General features: G+C 37.0%; 1 protein-coding gene and 1 long non-coding RNA gene across 3 annotated transcripts in view; one reads left to right on the top strand and one right to left on the bottom strand.

Annotated features, from left to right (window-relative positions):
• The window catches only part of LOC103658067, a 30,907-nt gene extending 21,862 nt beyond the window's left edge, over nucleotides 1-9,045 (bottom strand). Inside the window, exons 1-2 of one of the 2 annotated variants that reach the window (XR_567039.2) lie at nucleotides 8,815-9,045; nucleotides 5,084-5,364 (exon numbers count right to left, since the gene is read on the bottom strand). This is a non-coding gene — a long non-coding RNA (uncharacterized LOC103658067). The remainder of the gene's footprint in view (nucleotides 1-5,083; nucleotides 5,365-8,814) is intronic. The other variant, XR_567038.2, reaches the window with a different exon arrangement.
• A 23-nt stretch (nucleotides 9,046-9,068) lies between these two features.
• PPID (peptidylprolyl isomerase D) lies at nucleotides 9,069-21,496 on the top strand. The gene is made up of 10 exons (XM_008685558.2): nucleotides 9,069-9,259; nucleotides 10,510-10,650; nucleotides 12,419-12,525; nucleotides 14,439-14,627; nucleotides 15,521-15,643; nucleotides 15,759-15,865; nucleotides 17,808-17,949; nucleotides 20,219-20,305; nucleotides 20,398-20,440; nucleotides 21,225-21,496. The coding sequence occupies exons 1-10, from the start codon at nucleotides 9,175-9,177 to the stop codon at nucleotides 21,311-21,313; spliced, it is 1,113 nt and encodes a 370-aa protein (XP_008683780.1). The 5' UTR covers nucleotides 9,069-9,174; the 3' UTR covers nucleotides 21,314-21,496.
• The last annotated feature ends 509 nt before the right edge of the window (nucleotides 21,497-22,005 follow it).

Here is a 22,005-nt window from a genome sequence, read left to right as displayed (position 1 = left end):
TAACCGTATGCTGATATTTATTGCAGTACTGTTATAGTAAGAAAAGAGTGGAAAACCTAGATTTCCATCTTTAAAGGGCTGTTTTGGACGCATGCAATCAAATACTATGCTGTAATAAAGAACAAGGAGACAGCTTTATTACTGAATGAGATATTACCAAAATATATTATTAGTAATCAAAAGAAGCAAAGTGTAAAACAGTGTGTAAAAACAGGGGATGGAAAGCACATAACATATATACATATTTGCTTGTATAATCATAGAAATGCTCAAGAAAAACACTCAGGAGGTAGTAGCACTGATTTCCTCTAAATCTAGAATTTCCTGGTGGAAATTTTCTAAGAATTTCATGTGTCCAGGAAACTCTTCACTCTATATCCTTTTCATCCCTTGATTATACTCTGAATGTGTAACTTATTTTTTACAAAATAAATCAATAGGGGAAAGCCTAGCTGGCTCAGTCTGTAGAGCATGCGACTCTTGACCTCGGGGTTTTAAGTTTGAACCCCATGTTGAGTGTAGAGATTACTTAAATATAAGATCTTCAAAAAAAAAAACAAAACCAAACAAATTAACAAGGGCACCTGGGTGGCTCAGGTGGTTAAGCATCTGCCTTCGGCTCAGGTCATGAGCCTGGAGTCCTGGGATAGAGTCTTGCATTGGACTCCCTGCTCAGCTGGAAGTCTGCTTCTCCCTCTCCCTCCACTCCTACCCCCGCTATATCTCTCTTTTCCTCTCTCTCTCTCTCTCAAATAAATAAATAAAATCTTTTAAAAATAAGTAAAACCTATTAACAAACTAAAAAAATAAATCTAAATATCTAGAAAACTCATGACATATAGTAAGCATGTAATACATATTAGCACTTAATACAAAATTTTAACTTAATTGTAACTATCTTGCACTAAAATAAGATATCCAGAAAATTTTAAAAATCAGCTGCTTAAAAAATCTATATACTACAAGTTTTATAATTTATGGGTAATTTTAAACAAGAAAATTGGTCTTACTATAAATTGTAAAGGCATTTCTCTCAGCCCATGAAGGCTTACGATCTGGGTCTGTTATCATTTAGATTTCTCATAAAAGTATTAAAATATCTAGTAATTTAAAAAATCTTACTTATGCAAAGAACATGATTAGAAGGAAAGATTTTCCATATACAAATGCAGATGTCTCCTGTTAGTCATTGAGCAATTAGGGTTTTGGGAGGTAAGCGGTGTCATGTAAACTTCTCTCAAACATTACTGGATTTTGAAGAAGAAATAGAAATACTTAGAATCATTTATTTATTTACAGTTGAGTTTGCTTTTAGTTCTGAGTTTTGAGCAAATTTGGATGAACTGAGAATAAACGGAGAATTCTTCTATTTTACTTATATGTACTTAGACTATAAATAAACTCTGCATCTAGATTTGTCACACTTATCAGATATTCTGCTATTAATATCTTGTTCTCCCCCATACTTTGGTAATAATACTTTCTCTGGTTTTTAATTTCTTAGACATGAACAGTTTTTAGGCTATGCTATATATATAATATTAACAGGTATCCCTCTAGACTCTAATCTCCCAGTCTGGTGAAGTATTTTCCAGAATGTAAGTCTGGTGAAGTATTTTCCAGAATGTAAGAAGACTTAAATCATATGACATCTTGCCTATGAAACTGTTAGAGATTTCCAAAGCCGGATATCCCAGTTTTTTCCCAATGTCTTGAATCTACCTCTATATATGTATATGTATATTACATATACATATACTGTAATGATCTGTCTCTTTTAGCAAACAGGGAACTCATTAAAAACATCAACTCTATTTTTCATCTTTATAATTATGCGCCAGGCCTGGCAAGTATTAGGTACACATTAATGTTTGCTGAATAAAGATCAGTTTTTTTTTCCAGTAGATGTTACACTTCTAATGAAAGTACTTCAGCAAATGTTATCACTTGATTACATTTGAGTATTTTAGTAACTATAAAAGTAAATCAAATATATAGAGTTATCTATCATGTCTCAAAAATCTGAATACAGAGGAATTCTGTTTTTCTCGATCAAATTCCAATTTCATGTGTAATAAATACCTGTGATCTAAATTCCCCATTTTAAGCTTAAAAGATTCATGTTGTTGTTGTTTTTTTTTAAATAACTGAGTGCACAGCCTTCTTCCAACAGCTTGACCCAATGATCACTTTTAGGGGAATATTCAAGAAACATCTGAATCTGTTGGCTATTTTTTTTCTCAAAAGCAACAAGTCACCTCATTAATGATAAAAACAAAATTGTTACTGGCAGATGTTCCCAAACATCTAGATAGACAATAGGGAAATGCTTTTTCTGACCTAAGAGGGTATGTTTTGTGGTCTGAGCTAGAAGCAAGCATACTCTGACAGTTTGGCCCAGAGGCACATTCTTTAGCCTCTCTCAGCCAGTTTCTTCCTCTGTGAAATGGGATCCAAACACCGGCCTCACGGTTTTTCTAGCCAAGGTTGTCTGTTTTTGGATGATGCTTTGTAGTACAGATTTCTGGGGCTCCCAACAGACTTCCAGAATCCAAATAGATCTACTGTTGCAAATTGACAAAAGTCCGAACCCCCTCTAAAAGGTTCCTCCTTCACAAGGTGAGCTATTCTTTCTGTGGGCAAAAATACCACCTCATTTCTTTGCTGCCCACTGGTCTAGTAGCCAGGGCACTTAAATTTTTATTCTTCAATCAGCAGTATAGAAATCCTTCATTTCACATCGTCAGCAGTGATCTCAATGATGCAGCTACAATGGGGAGACTGTTAAAATCTTAGCTGGTAACAAGTGAAAGTCAGCAGGAATTGCATTAGGAACATAATAACCATTAAGTCTTATGGCCTAACTGAATATATCCATCCTTCAAATCTGAATTCTGGAAATCTGTACACCTAGGTAAACAGCACCACTCTGGCCGCCTGTAAAAATGACTTAATGATACGTTCTTTTGCATGTTTGTTTTGAGGGTCAATATAAGAAAAGACCCAGGGGAGTAGTACATTCTGTGTTTTTGGTATTATCAGGAACACCATCCATCATGTTAATGTTCCTCTTATAAATTAGGGGAGAACCTAGAGATGGCAGACCCATTAATTACTATTTCATTTAAGCTTGAAAGCTCCTGAACAGGAGGGAGGTGGCTTTGAGAGACATCATTTGAAAGACAGGAGGGAGAATAGACAAATTGTGACAATGAATGTTACTAAGTACCTACTGCATGCCAGATGCCTTAAATATTTCTAGCCTTCGGTACCTCTAAAAAAAATAAAGAAAGGGTATGTAATTTGAGTGTGGGGATTTATAGATGAGAGTTCAGTTTGAACACAGCAACTTTGGTGGGACAGGATATAGGAAAGAGGACTCAAAAACTTCCATGTGCCAACTCATCTTTTTAGAGAACTTCAAACTATCACCACCAGTAATCAGTACTTATCTAGAATGGCTGACATTGACATTAGGATACAGAAGATAAGTTATAAGATATGTAAAAGCATCTGGCATACAGTACATATTCAGTAATGTTACTTTTCTCACAAATCATTCTTCCAGAGGTACTGGATCTCACCGTGGAAAAAAATTCTTTTTCCAAAGACATTTATATGTCTACAGGAATTCTGTATTGTACTTACTATTTTCAGAAAGTTTAAAGACATTAAAAATAATATTGGTTATTGGGAATAAATGTCTATATTATGAATTTAAGACTTTAATAAACCCAAATTATTCCATTAGAGATATAATGACATTGATTAATGTCTCAGCAATGCCCCCAAAGACCTCCGTGTCACCAAATTCAGTGGGTGTTTATCAGTTCTCTTTTACTTAACCTTCCAGGTATACATACCAGTCAACCCATTTTTCACTCCATCCATCCTTCTATGTCATATCCCATGTCCAATCTATTACTTGGAACTGTTGATTTTATATCCCCTCCCCATATGCCTTTCTCATCCAACCATTTTTATCCATCCTTACTATCATTACTTTAGTACAAGTTAGATTCATGTCACATCACTAGTAACTGGCTCACTGCTCTCCTCACCTCCATTATGGCTCCCTTTGATTTTGTTCTCCATGCTAGAGCCAAAGTAGTCTTTTAAAAATGCAAATCTTTTGAAGTTAACCCTACAAAAATTCCTACATTGGCTTATTAAACAGGTCACAAAAGTCTCTGTCAATCAATAGGACCTAACAGACCCTCTCTATATAAACTCTTCTACTTCATGTAATTCCTCTGTCGGAGTCACCAGGATTTATACCTGCACATCTTCTATTAGCTTCTTTTGCTTTCCATCTCTGCCTCTAATTAGGGAAATTCATAGAGATGCCGGTAGGTTGGCACCAACTCTCTAACCTCCATGCAAAGTGATTAGGAGGAAGTTTTATTATTGTTTTCATTTTCTGTGGAAAAATGTTTCTTCTCACGTCACAGTCTATAGATACAGAATACCTTTCAGAAGGCATAGAAGCCTAATCCGTTTTAGGATGCCAGATCAAAGCCAAGTTACGTAAGGACAAAAACAAGTCCAGTGTTAATGCCATGAGGAGCTCAAGGATCCTTTATATGCCATGATGTTTCTTACACGATATCTAAACCTTATATGTTTAAAGATAGATTGTCAGGTTCTATCTTTCTAGTACATAGGGAAGTGGCTTTGGAATAAGATGAGGCAACTTTCTTAACGTCTCCAGCACTTACCTATCTGCTAAAGTAAATAGGAAAATAAGATTACTGCTGACACAGAGTTACTTTGAGAATTAACATGAAGTAAGTAAAGCACTTAGCAGAGAGTCTGGCACATATCAATGACCAATATGACCTAGTTATTATTATTTTTGTTTATGATAGTCACAAAATCCATTTTAAGGAAGTCTTTAGATTAATGTAAATTTTTTTCTTTGGAGGAAGGGAATACTAAGGATTTGAACTAATAGTTCTGTTGGTTCAAATCATTGTATCATTGATTTTCTTCTATCAGATAAATACACATTTCACAACTGAAAAGTTAAAATTAATCTTATTATTACTCTTCAGGAAAGGAATACACACAAACCCTCTCTTACCTGGTGTTGTTGTAAACTAATAATCAATATCCTTTTTTGATCAAATCACTTCCAGCTCCTGGAAGAAGATTCTTATCATTTTGGGAGCTCTCAAGCACAAAGTTGACGGCACTATTTCTGTTTGTGTGATGATTTCTGTTGGTGGCAGAGACTCTACTGTCCCCTGGTGGTATCTCGTGTCCTCGATTGGTTCAATGTTCTAGCTCAGAAAAATTATAATTCTTCTTAGTCATGAATTTTAGCAGGCAGGCAGAACTTGAGAGTTGCTTTCCCGTTCTGACCTGGAAGAATAGGGATTCTTAGGTAGGCCTCTCTCCTACACATTAGTATCTCAACACAGATGCTTCCTCTAGGAGCAGAATCATTTTGTCTCCTTAAAGAGTTACACGTTAGCCTCTTGGAGTTTCAATTTTACGGTCAGAGTCTGACTCAACAGACAGGATCCTGAAACTTTCTCCCCTAACTCTGGTGTCCTTTCTGACTTCCTACCTGTGATGAAGGGGTTGGGTGTTATTTCAAACTTGTCTGGGTCCTGTTAGGATCTCAACGATCCACCATCTATGCCCGTATGAAGGTATGAACTCAGATGTGTGAGACACAAGTTTTTTCTATTACTCACCTTAAGTTCAATTTTGAATTGCCTATTGCAAAGGGTTGGTAATGCCATAATTTTGCCAATTTCTGGTATCTCACTTTTATCCTCTTGGGATTGGATCTAAACTTGATAATGTCTTAATATGGCAGCAGCAAGTTTTGGATTTAGGAAGCTCTGGTTCTCAAAGTTATCTGTCTACATAAGCATCCATGAGAAACTAGACATCCTACCTCAGTCATCAGTTCTCCAGGCCTCTACTGAGTTCAGATTTCCCTTCTGCAAACTCCCTTGAAGTATGGAGACCATCTTTCCTCTTCTCTGGTACACTTGGGAATACAGGGATATTGTTTTGCTCCCACTCCAAGTTAGGGCATAGGAAATCTTTGGGAGTCTGTCTAGTTCCCATCTACCTACTCACACCATTAAGCCATATTCTCTCTGGGGCCTGCTGCCTTCCTGAAGCTGTATTCGGGAATCCAGGCACACTGTTCCCTCTACTCTCAGATCTCATAAACCCATCTATGGAGGTTTGCTGACTTCCCAGGGATGTGACTGTCCAGAGACTTCTCATCTCTGGGATAGTGGAAATCTACCCTGCAATTGCTTCCCCTCCTACTCTCCTCTCTGTACCATCTGTAACCCCCTCATTCTCCAGTGTAGGAGATGGGTTTGTTTGAGTTTGACTATTATTTTTTTTGCCAGTGGAAAGCCATGATCTTACAAAAAATGTTTTGCCCAAATCTCTTGCTATGCCAGGAGTCTTTCTTGTTCCTGTAAAGCCAAGCCTTTTGCAACTCCAAAGCCAGGAAAAGACTCTTTTCTTCCCTGTTTTCTTTGCTGTCACATGTTTCTCCTTAAAGCAATGAGCACAGAATGCCTACCTGCTTGTTTGGGTGGAATAATGAGCAAAAAGACTGAGAGAGGATACTGGGTGGGGGATGCAATCTGTTAATATTATCCCTCCAAACTTATGGGAAAAAGACAAAAAAAGCAATAATGAAAATAGTGGTAACAGAGCTCTTAGAGCAAATATTCATCCCTCCATCCAGATGAAATTGTGTCCTTAGCCCTAAGACATAGTGCATGCTCCTTAGTCTTTCTTTCTACACATAGGCAAGAAGACTTCAGAACTCAGAAGACCTGTATTAAGTAAGCAGACTGACAATGGGATAGGTTGTCTTCTAGGAGGATTTATCTTTTCACTAGAGATCAGTACTGGAGTGGGTTTGAAAGGTATGATTCTGTTATTCAAGTTTGTTCTAGGAATATGACAGTTTGTAAAAAGCTGTTATGTTACTGTGAAAAATCTAGACACAGTGAGAGTAACATTTAGTCTTTTACACCCAGAAACCTATATAACAGGAAGAATCACGTTATGTTTTCTGAGAATGCAGAAGCATCCTCAAAGGATCTTTGCAGTTTTAACTTTCATTTTGAAATACGTTGATACTAGTAATATTTTAAAAATAGTTAGGTAGGATTTTAAAATAGGTAGGATGTCTAGTTAAAATTATTAGCTATGATTAATAATTGCTTATACTTGTTGAGTACTTACTATGTTTCTGATATTAAAACATCTAAATAATTCTTCACCTAATCCTCATAAGGCACCTGGCTGGCTCAGTCAGTGCAGCATGCAATGCTTCATCTTGGGGCCATGAGTTTAAGTCCCACACAGAGCATAGAGTTTACTTAAAAAAAAAAAAAAATTAAACAGACAAACAAACTTAAGAGATACATATCATTATCCTAATTTACAGATGAGGAAACTGAGGCACAGAAAGGCCAAGTAACTTGTCCAAAGTCACAAATTAATATCCATTAGTGAATGAATCTGAACCCCAGAAGTGTGATGGCACAAAAGCGCTTAACCATGTTACCTAGTTATCACAATGATATTCCTAATGATAAAAATGGTTAGGAGGTTATGGCGTAAAAGTGACAATTCTTGGAATAATATACTAGAGGCTAATTTTAAGCTGGTAGAGCAGAATAAAACTTTACATGTGATTTTATCATTTGATATTTGACAAAGTGTAAATTACCAGTTTGCAGCATGGAAATGAGACCGGATTAGTGAGTGATTTGTTTTGATTCATATTCACCAAAGAACACAGAGGTTATGTGCTGAGCTGACCTACATCCTCAGGGAACCATAATGAATAAACACTAGGGAATTCAAGGACATTAACTCATAAGGAATTAACATTTTACAATAATTTTAATGTGCTGGAATTTGAAAGGATCAGCATGAAGTGCCCATAATCTTCTCAAATTACACATAAATAGACATGGAAGTGAAATTTCTTATTAACAGTCTTATAAAAATTCTGAGGCCATTAACATTCTGTATAACTCATTCATTCATTCAAAAACATTTACTGAGCACCTATGGGGCGTCTGTGTGGTGCGGTTGGTTATGGGGGACTCTTGGTTTTGGTTCAGGTCATGATCTTAGGGTGCTGAAATCCAGCAAACCGCCCCCAGACCCCCACCCCAGCTCAGCAAGAAGTCTGCTTAAGACTCTCTCTTCCTCTTCCTTTCCCCCTCCCCCAACCCCGCACTCTCTAAAAATAAATAAATATTTTAAAAACCCCATTTACTGAGCACCTACTATGTGCTGGACACTGTTAAAGTGCTCTGAATAGAGCAATGAACAAAACCAAGTTCTTGTCCTCATGAAGTGTAATTCTAATGGGAGGAGACAGATGTAATAAATGAATAAACAATCTGAATATTACCAAGTGCTAAAGAACATAGCACTTCTCTCCAAAATTAGGTTTTATCAAGAGGTGAGTCTATGTTCATATAAATAGGTAAAATGTTTACACAAATTCCTGTAAGGGAAAAGTGGACTATAACACAGTTTTATCAGGAAACAAAACTGTGCTCTTTTCCAGACGTTCAGCTTCAGAGCCTTTGCCTAACCTCTCTTTATCACTTATACTGTTAAGAGCAACTTGTAACAAAATGGCAGCAATAACACGATCACTATGGATCACCTACCACCTGGTTGTGTTACGCACTGTGCTAAGCAATTTGCGTCTTTAATCCCCAAAACGACCCTCCAAACAAGGCATTTTAATTCCTATTTTCCAGACAAGCAAATTGTGTTGTCAGAGAAGCAGTCACACACCCGTTAGTGGCAGACCTGAGGCTGGAATGCAGAGGCCTGTCTCCAAAGCTCTTCTATACTATCACGGTAGGAAAAGCGATGAAACACACGCAAAAAGAATAAAAAGGATTGGCCCTGCAACTTCAGTACACGAGAAGAGAGGGAGGAGAGAAAGCAAGCTACGGAGAAGCGGTACGGGTTTGAGCATGCGGAGACGGCGCCGGGAGGCGGTGCCGGAAGTCGGGGCGTGGCTTCCGGACCTCACGCCGGAAGTGGCTCGTCAGCGCCGCCGACAGATCTCGGTGGAGAAGCTTTCGAGTTGAGTTGCTGGTCGTCCACGAGGTTCTCTGAGTTCACTTCCAAGCGCGTCTGCAGTTCGAAATGTCGCACCCATCCCCGCAAATTAAGCCCTCCAACCCCAGTAACCCCAGAGTCTTCTTTGATGTGGACATCGGAGGGGAGCGAGGTGAGCGGAGTCTGATACTTGCCGAATGGCCTAAGGAAGCTAGGCTTCCCGGGGTTCGGAGGATTCCGAGGGTGGTGTGAGGTTCGGGCCAGGGGCTGCTCTGTGGTGCCGCGGGGAGGGCTGCCCAGACTGGACTGCTGGAACAAATCCAGGCTTCCAAGGCTGGGTCGAGCCAGCGCCCTTGTACCAATGCCATCGGTCGTGCGGAAGTTTCTGGAAATTTTTGGTTTGGGGATTGTGGCGGTCTTTACGTTTGCCTCCTCTCATTTTGTTGTACCTCCTCGCCACCTTGCACTATCAGACAGGCATAAAGTAAGATTATGTTTCCAGTGGGACATTCAGAAAACTGATATGCGTTTGTTGGGTTCCAGTCACGCCTCGTCTTATGCCACGCGAGATACATCAGCAGTTCCCAGATTGTTTGTAAATTACAGCGACTTCTGCTTGTTGATTTTTCTTATTACCAGTTTGTAACTTAGAGGTCCCCTCCGATTGGCGAATGTTTTCTCTGTCTTGGCATTGGGGAAAATGAGCTCAGTGTAGCAATGTGGTTGCCTAGGCTACGTCAGCACTTCGGGAGGTCCTCTAAGGTCTTGTGAATTAGCATATTGTTTTGTAACTGAAATACTTTTGTTCTAGAACAGGTTAGAATGGTTAGGTAGGTTGTGTGAATGCATGTACAAACGGACACATCAGGATTCAGGGACCCCGTGGCTGATTGTGGATACACACGTGTATTTATATACACATTTATTTTGCTTTGAAATTAGTGCGAGGTTTATTTTTACTTGCCTTAGGAGTTGTCTAAAATGGGAACTTTTTCATCTTTTGCTTCAGCGGCTGCACGAGGGAGGTTCCATAGAGCACAAAGGCTATAGCTATACTTAAAACTCAGCCAACCAGACCACTCAAAGAATATTTAATTTTCTCCTATTGGTTACTTGGTGGTTGGAATTTCTGAGTACAAGTAAAAGAAATTACTCAGAATTTAAAACCATTTGGTGTCCCTTATATGGTGCCAATCTGCCGGCTCTGTATTTATGATCCTTTGTTAAGATATAGAAAAATAATTGTTTCAAATTCATCTAGATACATGACAACTAACAGTAGACTACTTTGAATATTAGAAAAATGACCAAAAAAACAGAACTTGGTATCTCAGTCACTATACTTTTACCAACCATCCTTTTATCATTTGCTTATTTGGTTGCTTGTTTTGCATACTGACATGTTTTCATTTTTTCTTTTAGTTGGTCGAATTGTTTTAGAATTGTTCGCAGATATTGTACCCAAAACTGCAGAAAATTTTCGTGCGTTGTGTACAGGAGAAAAGGGCATTGGACCCACCACTGGGAAACTTCTCCATTTCAAAGGATGCCCTTTCCATCGAAGTATGTGTAAATTTTTTAATTTGATACTTATAAATAATTCTGTTCTGTAGCAATTAGAGAAGAAAATACTAAGTAAAAAGAAGTAAAGAGTGGAAGTTAAAAATTACTATTAGTTTCAGGAGAATGCTCTGACATCTGAGGCAGTAGCTCAATTTCATAAAGGTGGGGCTGTTAATAGTGGTGTTATGAGAGGGTACTAAGGTTTACTTATAGAGAAATGGACTACCTAGCTTCACCAGTGCCCTAGCTCTTCACTCCATTGGGATTAGCTTGAGAAAAAAGGGTGTGCCGTGATAAAGAAGCAGACTTTAGTTTGCCTGGTGGCAAAAAAGTTATACCTACAACTTGGGCAGGACTGCTTGAGAAGGCTGTAGCTGATTTAAGGATTCAGTGTCTTGTGATATTAATTAAAAATGACATTTCACAATGCTTATCACATTTTGTAATCATACCTTTGTTTAGTGATTATTTGATGCTTCCCCTGATAGACTGTAGGTTCCATGAATTCAGGAACTATATCTTTTCACCATCTTTTCCTTGGCATGTGTAGTATAGTTACTGAGTGGGTATTCAATAAATATTTGTTTAATGAATAAATAAGTTAAAGGATAATCATGAGTAGTTAGTTTATTAAAAGAAACTTGATTAAGAAAAAACTAACATTGATTTAAAAATGTTTAAACTGTTGATTTACATTCATGTTTAATAAAATCCTAAAATATACTAATAGAGCATAGTAGTTAGAAAAGAGTTGACATAGCAGGCCTGAGACCGCTCCCCTTGAAAAGGTTTGCTTGCAGCATGGCCATTAGCTGAAGTTTAGGAACTTGGCACTTCAACCATTCCCTGAATCATAAAGATAGTTTACTGTGCCTGGATTATTTGTACAAACACTTTGATTTATGCTGAACACCTACTTTCCTTTTCAGAGTCTGGAATTTCAGTACGTGCTAGGTAGAGAGTAACTGCGTGATCCACCCTGATAAAAAACCATGGGCTTACCTGGCAACAACATTGTACATACGTTGCAGCACTTTTTTTTTTTCCCTTGGTGCTCTCTGACCTTTCATGGGAGGGAGAGAGTATAAGGGAGCACATGGATTTCTTTTCAGACTCAGTATTTTCCTTTATCGAATTTCTATGTATCCTTACTTTATTGCTGTAATTCAACCAAATGCTGAGTCGTGTGAATCCTAGGAAATTTCTGAACATGAGGATGGTCTGGGGAACCTTTCACACCAAGTCATAATGCTTGCTGAAGTACTCCCATTGTGGTATAACAAATCTGCTGGGAATAATTGGTCTTACCTAGTAGACATCAATGAGTAACACATGTCTAGTAACACATGTCTAGCCATATGCACAATGAAAAACAGTTGCTGTGCTTAAGGAATTAACGTTTCTTGGAAGAGACAGATCATTGTGATATGCGTTATAAACGTTATAAAGTGGAAGTAGAGTCAAGATACTGTGGGAGAAAAATTATGAGATCCAATTTTGAGGTCTCAGTGACAGTTATACAGGGGAAGTACCATTTGAACTAATTTTTGGAGTATTAGTGAGTGATCAGTCAATAAAAGTAGTTTGGACCCGGGCTAAGAAAAGCCTTTTAAGAGTTTGGAGTTACGGGGATGGGTGGAGAAAGATAGGAGAGTGATATGACTAGAGTCATGTTTTAGGAAATTTCTTTTTTACTACATGTTTATTAGTTAACATTGCTGTAGTCATCCATATTTTAGTTTCTAATAGCTATTTTCCTTTTTTGTAGTTATTAAGAAATTTATGATTCAGGGTGGAGACTTTTCAAATCAAAATGGGACAGGTGGAGAAAGTATTTACGGTGAAAAATTTGAAGATGAAAATTTCTATTATAAGGTAAAGTAGACAAAAGTGAATGTTAATATTGCTAATAATAAAGGTTGTTATATGTCCGGGATATTGGTTGGATTGAAACACCAATAAATGTCTCAAGTGTGTGTAGATTCTCCTTTTCTTGTAAAAGATACCATATTTGTAAAGATGCTCTGTAACATACAAAAATTTCATCCACCAATTTTATTTGGCGAAAATAGGATGGTTATGTCCGTGTGGTCCAGGTTTACGTACTTCAGTAAAGACAATGAGTTTTAAGAGTGGCCACTATATAGCAAAATTGTTTCCAGGAAAAATGTTCTCATTATCAGAAGGATGGTAACTTGTGCATTTCTATGCTTGAATTTGAAGAGCAACAAAACCATCGCTAATATCCAGGATGTCAGGGGATTTGCAAAGTAGCGGATATGGTTAATGTCCAAGCTCCTAACGGACATTAGTGGTGCCCGTGCCTTCTTATCTTCATTGTCCCAAGATGTAATCGGGTATATTGCATCATTCAAGTTGTAAGAATGGACATGTAAGTACAAAAGTAAAGTAATAATCTTTGGAAATGAGGAATATGAGCAAGGTAATTAGGACAATTTGAAAAGAAAATGTCATCAGTCTTTTAAGCAGTATTTATTGCCTGCAACTATTACGTATTTAGTACTGCCACTGGCACCGAGGAGTTTATAAAAATGAACAGCCTTGATAACAAGGAATTTATGATCTTACAGAAGACAAGATTAAAACACATGGGACAACTGGAGAATAATATAATAATGTGCAAATAAATGCTAAATTGATTGAGATTTTATGTATGTATTATAGGAGAAAGGTATGATTTCTATATTCCAAATTATTAGGGAAGGCATTGAAAAGAAATGGCTACTTAAGCTGGACCTTGCAGGACGGCCAAGTCTTGGTTAGGCAGGAACTAAAATAAAACATAGATTACAGTTTGAATGAGGGATATAAGTAAGTAAAGACAAAGGCAATACGAGGCTGAAAAAGTTAATATTCTATTTGATATTGTGGGAAAAGTGCCAAACTTGGAAAAGAAAAAGGAAAGCTACCTCTGAAGGTTGAAAACTAAGATTATGTGATTGTTTTTATCAAAAGAAAGGGGGTTCTATTGAAAGGACACATAGTTTTTGCCTTCTGCAAACTTGGTAGCCCTGAAAGCTGAATTTTTTGGGTTGCAGGGGTAAAAGGCATTTTCAGTGGGAAGACTAACATAAGCATACAGTGAATGGCCCAACAAAGAATAATTTAGAAAGCCTAAGGATAAAGTGGGAAGATGAAGAACTGGTTTCACAGCACCTTTGAACAGGTTGATGCCAAGTAGAAATTTGATTTCAAGATGTATGCAGCAGTTTCTTTAGGTCATTCTCTGAAGAATGGTTCTCTGAAGATTCACCTGGGATGAAAGCCATGTTTGGATTCCTTTGAGATTAGGAAAGTACCTAAGGAATGTCCTGTCTAAATTGAATATCCAATCACTGTTCCCAGTTTATTGATGTGTAAAGGAAGAATCATAGCATAGGCCCATAAAAATGGGAAGACTATTGAGTTCGTCTCAGAAAAGAGAACATTCATTATAAAAAAGGAGGAAGTATAATCATTAAATTTCCTTAATGCAGCATCTTCATCTTAAAGTTGAGATATAAGCGTGTTCTCAAAATGGCCAATTTAGAAATCTAAATTGTTTCTGTTATTTTATTTGGCTTCATAAGCTTTTTTTAAAGTCTAAAAACTGATTAAGTACCCCATGTTTGTGAATTAAAGGTTGCAATTTATACAAAGTAACACTACATTGTTTGCTCTAAATGATATTCCAGCCTGCCCTAGTTTTATGTGAATGGTCAGTAAAAGAACAGTTCAGAATAGGACCTCTAACCTTGGTTTTCTTTTACTGATTTGTATTTCTGCAGCATGATCAGGAAGGTTTATTGAGCATGGCAAATGCGGGCTGCAATACAAATGGTTCTCAGTTCTTTATCACAACAGTCCCGACTCCTCACTTGGATGGGAAACATGTGGTATTTGGCCAAGTAATTAAAGGAATGGGTGTGGCAAGGATACTGGAAAATGTAGAAGTGAAAGGTGAAAAACCTGTCAAAGTAAGTAAAAAGTTACAGTGAAATATCTTAATTACTGTCTTTAAGAGATGTTAAGTAAAAAGATCAGATGATTATTAGCTGGGAAAATGTTAGGATGACTTTTGGCTTAGAAGCCTGGACCTGCCACTTTTCTTGAAACTTTTCTACAGTGGGAAAGGTAAGATTAGGGTAGTTTAAAAGGAGATTTTTATTATTTCCACTTCAATTTTGGTGATTTTTTTTTTTTGTGGGTTTCTTAACTCTTCTGTACCTGCAAAACTTTGAATCAGTGTGTACGCTAGTACATAGTAGGAAGAGGACAAGAAACCAAGAGTCCTGTTGAGACTCTGCTGTTTATTGGTGGTTTGGCCTTGATCTTGTTATTTAAATATTCTGGGCATGTTTCCTCCTCTTATATAAATTACTTTAGGGATTAGACTAGATTATGTAACTCTAAAGAGCCTTGTGTTCTCAATGTCCGTGAAATCACAGTGGCCACAATACTACCTAACCTAATGGACAGGGCTATGAGTGGGAATTGGAAACTGAAATACCTGCAGGAGGTAGGCTGTCACCGTTGTATGAAAGAAACAGTAGTGGAATTGAAAGGACATGCCTCACCTAAAGGAAATTACATAGAGAATGATAATATTGTCAACATATTCTTTGTATACTGAGCTGCTGAATAGCAGTAAAACACTTCCCTAAAATAGTGATGTGGTATTACTTGGAATGTATATAAAGGGCATTATTGTAATTAGAGCAGGTAGATGAGACTTTGTCAGTCCGGCATTTGAGAAGTGACTTCGACAGTGTTGCACATGACTTATAGCTGTATAACTTTTAAACCCAGATTTGTTTTTAATCTCATTAATATGGTAGAAGACCTCTACAATTTAGGGTTATTTTTACAGTTGTGCGTTATTGCAGAATGCGGAGAATTGAAGGAAGGGGATGATTGGGGCATATTCCCAAAAGATGGCTCTGGTGACAGTCATCCAGATTTCCCTGAGGACGCAGATATAGATTTAAAAGATGTGAGTACTTTCAGATTAGTCAAATTTTAATTATTAAAAATAGTACTAAAATTTTGAAATATTCATATTAACATTAATTACTAAAATGCAACATATTTGTATTTTTTTTATACAGGTAAATAAAATTTTACTAATAACAGAAGATGTAAAAAATATTGGAAATACTTTTTTCAAATCCCAGAACTGGGAGATGGCCATTAAAAAATATACAAAAGTTTTAAGGTAATAAAATATTTTTAATAAATTAATTCTGAGAGCTTGTAAATGGAATTATAAACTGAAATTTAGAATCGTTTGTTACCTTTTTGGCAAAATTACTTTGTAGAATAATAGCCAGGTATGTTGAAATAGTTGCATTTCTTTTGTTTCCTCCAGCTTATTTTGAAAAATTTCAAAATACAGGAAAGTTGAAAGAATAGTATATGAATATACCTGTACCTTTACCTCTTTTTGCTAATTTTTAACTCTTGCTGTAGTTGTTTTTGTAGAATCATTTTGAAAGGAGGTTATAGATACCATGACACTTTATCCCTAAATAGTTGAGCAGGTAATTCCTAAGAAACTAAAACATGCTTCTACATAACCTTGATACAATTGAGACACCCTGAAAATAACATTGATTCAGTAATATCATCTAATATGTAATCCATATTCAAATTTCCACAGTTATTTCAATTTTCTTTTTTTAGTCCAGAGTCCATTGTATCATTTGGTTTTATGTCTCTAGTTTCTTATCTTTAGTAGTCCCTACCCTACATTAGGTTTTTTTAGTCATTTGTATCTTGCGGACTCTTAAGTCAGTTGTCTTACTGAATACCATCTGTATTTATTTGATTACTTCCTCAAGATTAGTTTGAGGTTAAATATTTTGGCAAGAGGACTTAAATCAGTGGTGGTGAATATTTCCTATGATACCACATCCTGAAGGCCCATGTCAGTTTGGCTTATTTTGAGTTCTGGCACTTGGTTAAAGTGGTATCAGCCAGATGCTTGTGTCATAAAGCTACCTTTTCTCTTTTGTAAATAAGTACTTTGTGAGATGATCCTGTGAGATTGTGTGAATATCCAGTTCGTAATCTTTCTTTCATCCAGTGGGTTTTAGCATCATTGAAGATCCTTCCCTGAATCAATTACTATGCTGGTCGCAAAACTGATGTTCTAATTTTATGATTCATTCTACAGTTATCTTGCATTCTAATGTTTAAAAGAGCCTCCTCCCTCTTCCCACCCCTTTTTAGTATCATTATATACTTGTGGATTTTTTTTTCAGTTCAACCCGTAATTATATTATCATTCTTCTTGATGTTCAAAGGGTTCCAGATTTGTCCAGCGGAAGCCTCCTTTCCTGTATCCTGTGGACATGTTCCTATTAGTCTGAGCACTTGCTTGCTTTCTGGCACAAGGTGTTTCAGGTTCATCTTTTACTGAACCTTGTTTCCAGATCTGGTATTAGCAGTTTCTCCAAGGAGCCCTGGTTCTTTTTATTGGGGGATAGATTTTAGGAACCAGATTCTGAGGGCCAGGTATGCCCATTGTTTCTGGTCCCTTTTCCATGGACAGAGCCAGGGACCGTATTCAAATACAGTTCAAAATCAACACTACAAGGTTCTAATTCCATTCCCTCTCCCACAGTGGCAACCTTGGCCCAAACATACTTACGTTGGAAAGTACATAATGGAGACCTGAGCTTTACAAATTGGGAAGTGTTAGTAGTGCATAATTATCTTTAGATTTGGGGAATGCTGTTAAATTGGTTTCTTTGAACGCTTCGGGAATAAAGTTGAAACAAATGAAAATCAATCTTCTAAAGGAGAATGATTGTGATCATTAAGAATATTAATATTAGGGATGCCTCCGTGGCTCAGTCAGTTAAGCATTTGCCTTTGGCTCAGGTTATGATCCAGAAGTCCTGGGATCAAGCCCCCAAGTCAGGCTCCTTGGTTGGAAGGAAGCCTGTTTCTCCCTCTTTGCCTGCTGTTCCCCCCCGCCAGTGCTCTCTCTGTCAAATAAATAAAATCTTAAAAAAAAAAAAAGAATATTAGTATTAGCATTTGATGAGCTTTTTATATCAGAAATGACATAACACTTTCCGACATCACTGAAGGAACAGAGTAAGTTGTATGTGGCATTCATTATATGCTACCTTTATTAATGTATTCTCTAGATATGTGGAAGGTTCAAAGGCTGTTATTGAGCAAGCAGATAGATCGAAGCTGCAACCTATAGCTTTAAGCTGTGTGCTGAATATTGGTGCTTGTAAACTGAAGATGTCAGATTGGCAGGGAGCAGTCGACAGTTGTTTGGAGGTAAGTCTCTTTGACGTCAGACTTTTTGAAGGAGTGAGATTATGATTTATCAACTTGAACAAAAGGAATTTTAAGTATAGTAATAGATTTTATTACAGAGGACCAAATGAAACTTGATGAAATATAATTTAAAAGTCACTTTATCTCTAACTATTTTGGACCTTCAGTTCTTCCTGTTAATCCATTTATTTTGCTGATAACATTATGTTTCTTAATATCTATGAAGATACTTTCCTTTTTTTCCTCAGAGCACATGTATCAGCTCATTTATTCATTGAATATATTGCGCATCTATTGTGTGCAAGGCATTGGAATATGGGTTGCAGAGCCAGTCAGACTTAGTGTTTTTGTTAGACTTCTGTCACTAACTTTGTGATCTTGGTTAAGTCCTAATTTTAGAGTCTTAACATCTTTTATTAAATGAAAATAATCCTTGCCTCATAGGATTGTTACAAAGATTACATAACATTTGTAAATCATTTAGCACAGTATTGGGCACATGTTAAGCACCTAGTAGAGATTAGGGGCTTTAATTAAAAGACTCCTACTCTTAAGGAACTTTTTATTTGGCTGAGGACAGAGTCTGTTTTAATTTAGGGTCATCAGGACTTGTACAGGGAGAATGGGTACTACTGGAACACACAAAGGTCACCTGTCTTTATGAGGACATCCAGGAATACTAACTGATAAAACTAAATAGGTGGCGGGGCGCCTGGGTGGCACAGCGGTTAAGCGTCTGCCTTCGGCTCAGGGTGTGATCCCGGCGTTATGGGATCGAGCCCCACATCAGGCTCCTCCGCTATGAGCCTGTTCTTCCTCTCCCACTCCCCCTGCTTGTGTTCCCTCTCTCGCTGGCTGTCTCTATCTCTGTCAAATAATAAAATAAAATCTTTAAAAAAAAAAAAAACTAAATAGGTGGCAGCATTACTTCCTTAAAGAGAGCAATTATGACACTCTCCCTATTGCAGTTGAAAAATTTTCCAAACTTAACTATGTATTTAGAAAGGTCATCTGCAGTAATTTTTATGTATGTTGCACATTAAGCTATGCCCAGAGCAAGTAGAAATAAAATGAGATCTGGTGCACCTAGCTGGCTCAGTTGGTAGAGCGTGTGACTCTTGATCTTGAGGTTGTAAGTTCCAGCCCCTTGTTGGGTGTGAAGATTACTTAAAAAAAAGAAAAAAAGGAGAAAATGAGATCCTACTTTGGTAGGATAGGTAGAATAAGGGATAAGAATATATTTAGAAGGGAGCATACAACAGAGGGAAAAAACTTACTCCAGGAAAAGATGGGTCTTCACTCTAGATTTCTTTCTTTTTTTAAGTAGGCTCCACACCGGTGTGGGGCTCGAACTCATGACCCTGAGATCCAGAGTCACATGATCTCCTGATTAAACGAGCCACGTGCCCCAACTCTGGATTTCTTTTTGACCTTTGTGAGGCAGATAATACACCTTTTTCAGTAAAATCTTAGGATTGACCTTTAGAAGATGTGAAGTAAACAAAATGATTTCTAAAATGTTTATATTTCAAAAGAGAGACCTATTCAGCTTTACTTACACTCTTAAAAAAACCCGGTAGGTTTCAAGTAAAAGAGTGTAACAAAATTTTTTATTCATAACAGTTTTCTCTTATCATTTAGGGCCCAATCAGGAGATAGAAACTATATAGTAATTTTAAAAGAGAAAGTTTAATGTAAAAGAGTATGTAAAGAGGGGACTGGAATAATGAGGGAATGCCTAATAAAGAGAATTCTAAAGAATATGGGAAAACAGATTTTTATGTATCTGCTATATATATGATGCAGTCACTCCCCCTAGGCTAGGATGGGGACACCCCAAGGAAGAGGCACCTTTTGATAGCCCCTAGGCCGAGATCCAGACCTTATTGGGGAGGGGATGGCTGTGGCTTACTGGGTGGCAGAGAAGTTCACTGGCTACCATACTTATGGGACTCTGCTGTAGTGCTTGGGTGAGTTGCCTGCAGAGAGCTGCTGTGCGCTATATTGACCAAGCTCAATGCAGGAGCCTGCCAGCAGTGCGCTGGAACCTGGAAGAGAAATAGCTTTTTTCACCTGTGTCCCTTTAGCGCCCTCTACTGACAAAATGTACTGTGCCAGCTGGCAGAGTGAAAAATTTACAGGGTCCATCTAGCTCCATTATCACAGAGCAGTGAAGGGTTGATTTGGAGCTGACCAGCAATAAATTGAAATTTAGTACATATATTTAATCATATTTAGGTAAAAATATTAATTTTATAATTTTTTGTAGGCTCTTGAAATAGACCCATCCAGTACCAAAGCATTGTACCGTAAAGCTCAAGGATGGCAAGGATTAAAAGAATACGATCAAGCATTGGTAAAATTTTGTTCTACACTTTAATATTTTTAGACAACCACTTTCATAAATCATATATCTAATATTTCTTTAAATGTGTTTTTCAATTAAAGGCTGATCTTAAGAAAGCTCAGGAGATAGCACCAGAAGATAAAGGTAAGTGGGCAGTTTTTATGGTGAAAGTTCATTTTGTTCTGTTAAGAATTTATCTTTCTGAACCATTTATGAACCTTTGCCACTTAGATATTTATTTGTTCAACAGATACTACATAATGACTGTTACTGGCACTGATCAAGGTCCCTGCCCTCAAACAGAGCTTACATTCTAGTTCCTTTTCAGAATACTGATTTTCACATACCCAAATATTTTTCTGTCATATCATTTGAGATCTGGTTCCTATTATTGTAATTCTGGTTGAAAGCACAGCACTAAAAGATATAACATTTATGATGAATTTAACATCTCGGACCATTCCTTAAGCTGATTGAAGCCAAAATGCAAGTATTCTAGTTATTGGGTGTATATTTTAGGACAGCTTTGGAAAGTTGGGACAAAAATTAGTTTGTTTTTCAGATACACCTGCTACAAATAGTCCTACAAGAACTAGATATTAAAATATCTTAAGTCTCTCACTGGTAAAGTAAAACAGCGGAGGCACTTAATTGCCTCCTCTCAAGGGGAGAGAGAAGGCAAATTTACATAAAATTCAGTTAGACTTCTCTCAAATTGACAGTCTTTTAAAATTATGTTTCATGGTTTTTGTCAGTTTGTGTGATTGCTTTGTCAGTAAAATATTCTGTTAATTGAGCTCAGTTACTCTACAGAGAAGAGTTGTATCAACGGGGGGAATTAACTATCATATTTAAAACATGAGTTGTTGGGCATCCTAATTTTTTGGATGTTTTGAGAAATAACCCCTATTATGTATTTATTTTACAGCTATCCAGGCAGAATTGCTGAAAGTCAAACAAAAGATAAAGGCACAGAAAGATAAAGAGAAGGCAGCATATGCAAAAATGTTTGCCTAATAAGAAATTCAGTTTTACTCAAATATGCATTGATTGTTGTATAAAGGCAGTAAGAACATTTAAAGGTTTTTGTCTGTTATATATGATCCCTGATGTGTTTCCTTTGATACTTCAGTTTCCCATTGTTTACAGTTTAGGAATACCAAAAAGAGTTCACTCTTAATAAAACAGTGTTACAAAATACAGTGAAGTTTTTTTTTTTTAATGACTGTGTGCATTAATCACAAAGAATGTGGTGTCCAACCTGTTTCTAAATTCCTAAAGACACATCTTGTTGAATAAACAGATTAAAGCTTAAGTGTGTATACTGTTTCCCTCAGTTCTTTGATGTATTTCTCTGTGGTTGGTTTTTGCTGGTGTTTTATACTTAATGTACAATAGATATTCAGGGGTCGGCAAACTTTCTCCAAATGGCCAGACAGTAAATATTTTAGGCTTTGTGGACCGTTATCATCTGTCACAACTACTCACTTCTGCAGCTGTAGCCACAGACAGTATGTAAACCATTGGGCATCACTATTCTAGTAAAACTATTCATGAGAGAAGTGGTGGGCTGGATGTTAACCTCTGGTCTAGAATATACGCTTATATTCGAAGTCTTGAATTTGACAAGTAGATCTACATTAAAGGCCAGTAGTGTATTTGCTATTGGTACTGAATCTGTGAAGAATTACAGAGGTAAGCAGATGCTA

The sequence above is a fragment of the Ursus maritimus genome, unplaced genomic scaffold (assembly GCF_017311325.1).
Source record: "Ursus maritimus isolate PB19 unplaced genomic scaffold, ASM1731132v1 scaffold_11, whole genome shotgun sequence".
Classification (NCBI taxonomy): Eukaryota; Metazoa; Chordata; class Mammalia; order Carnivora; family Ursidae; genus Ursus; species Ursus maritimus.
Note: the sequence above shows the minus strand (reverse complement) of the source record. Positions and strands in the feature narration are given on the sequence as shown.

Excerpts from the sequence above, each read along its gene's own strand:
- PPID (XM_008685558.2), top strand. The coding sequence starts at position 9,175 with ATGTCGCACCCATCCCCGCAAATTAAGCCCTCCAACCCCAGTAACCCC. Across the intron at positions 10,651-12,418 it reads AGGATGCCCTTTCCATCGAA|TTATTAAGAAATTTATGATT; the intron begins GTATGTGTAAAT and ends CCTTTTTTGTAG. Across the intron at positions 20,441-21,224 it reads GATAGCACCAGAAGATAAAG|CTATCCAGGCAGAATTGCTG; the intron begins GTAAGTGGGCAG and ends TTTATTTTACAG.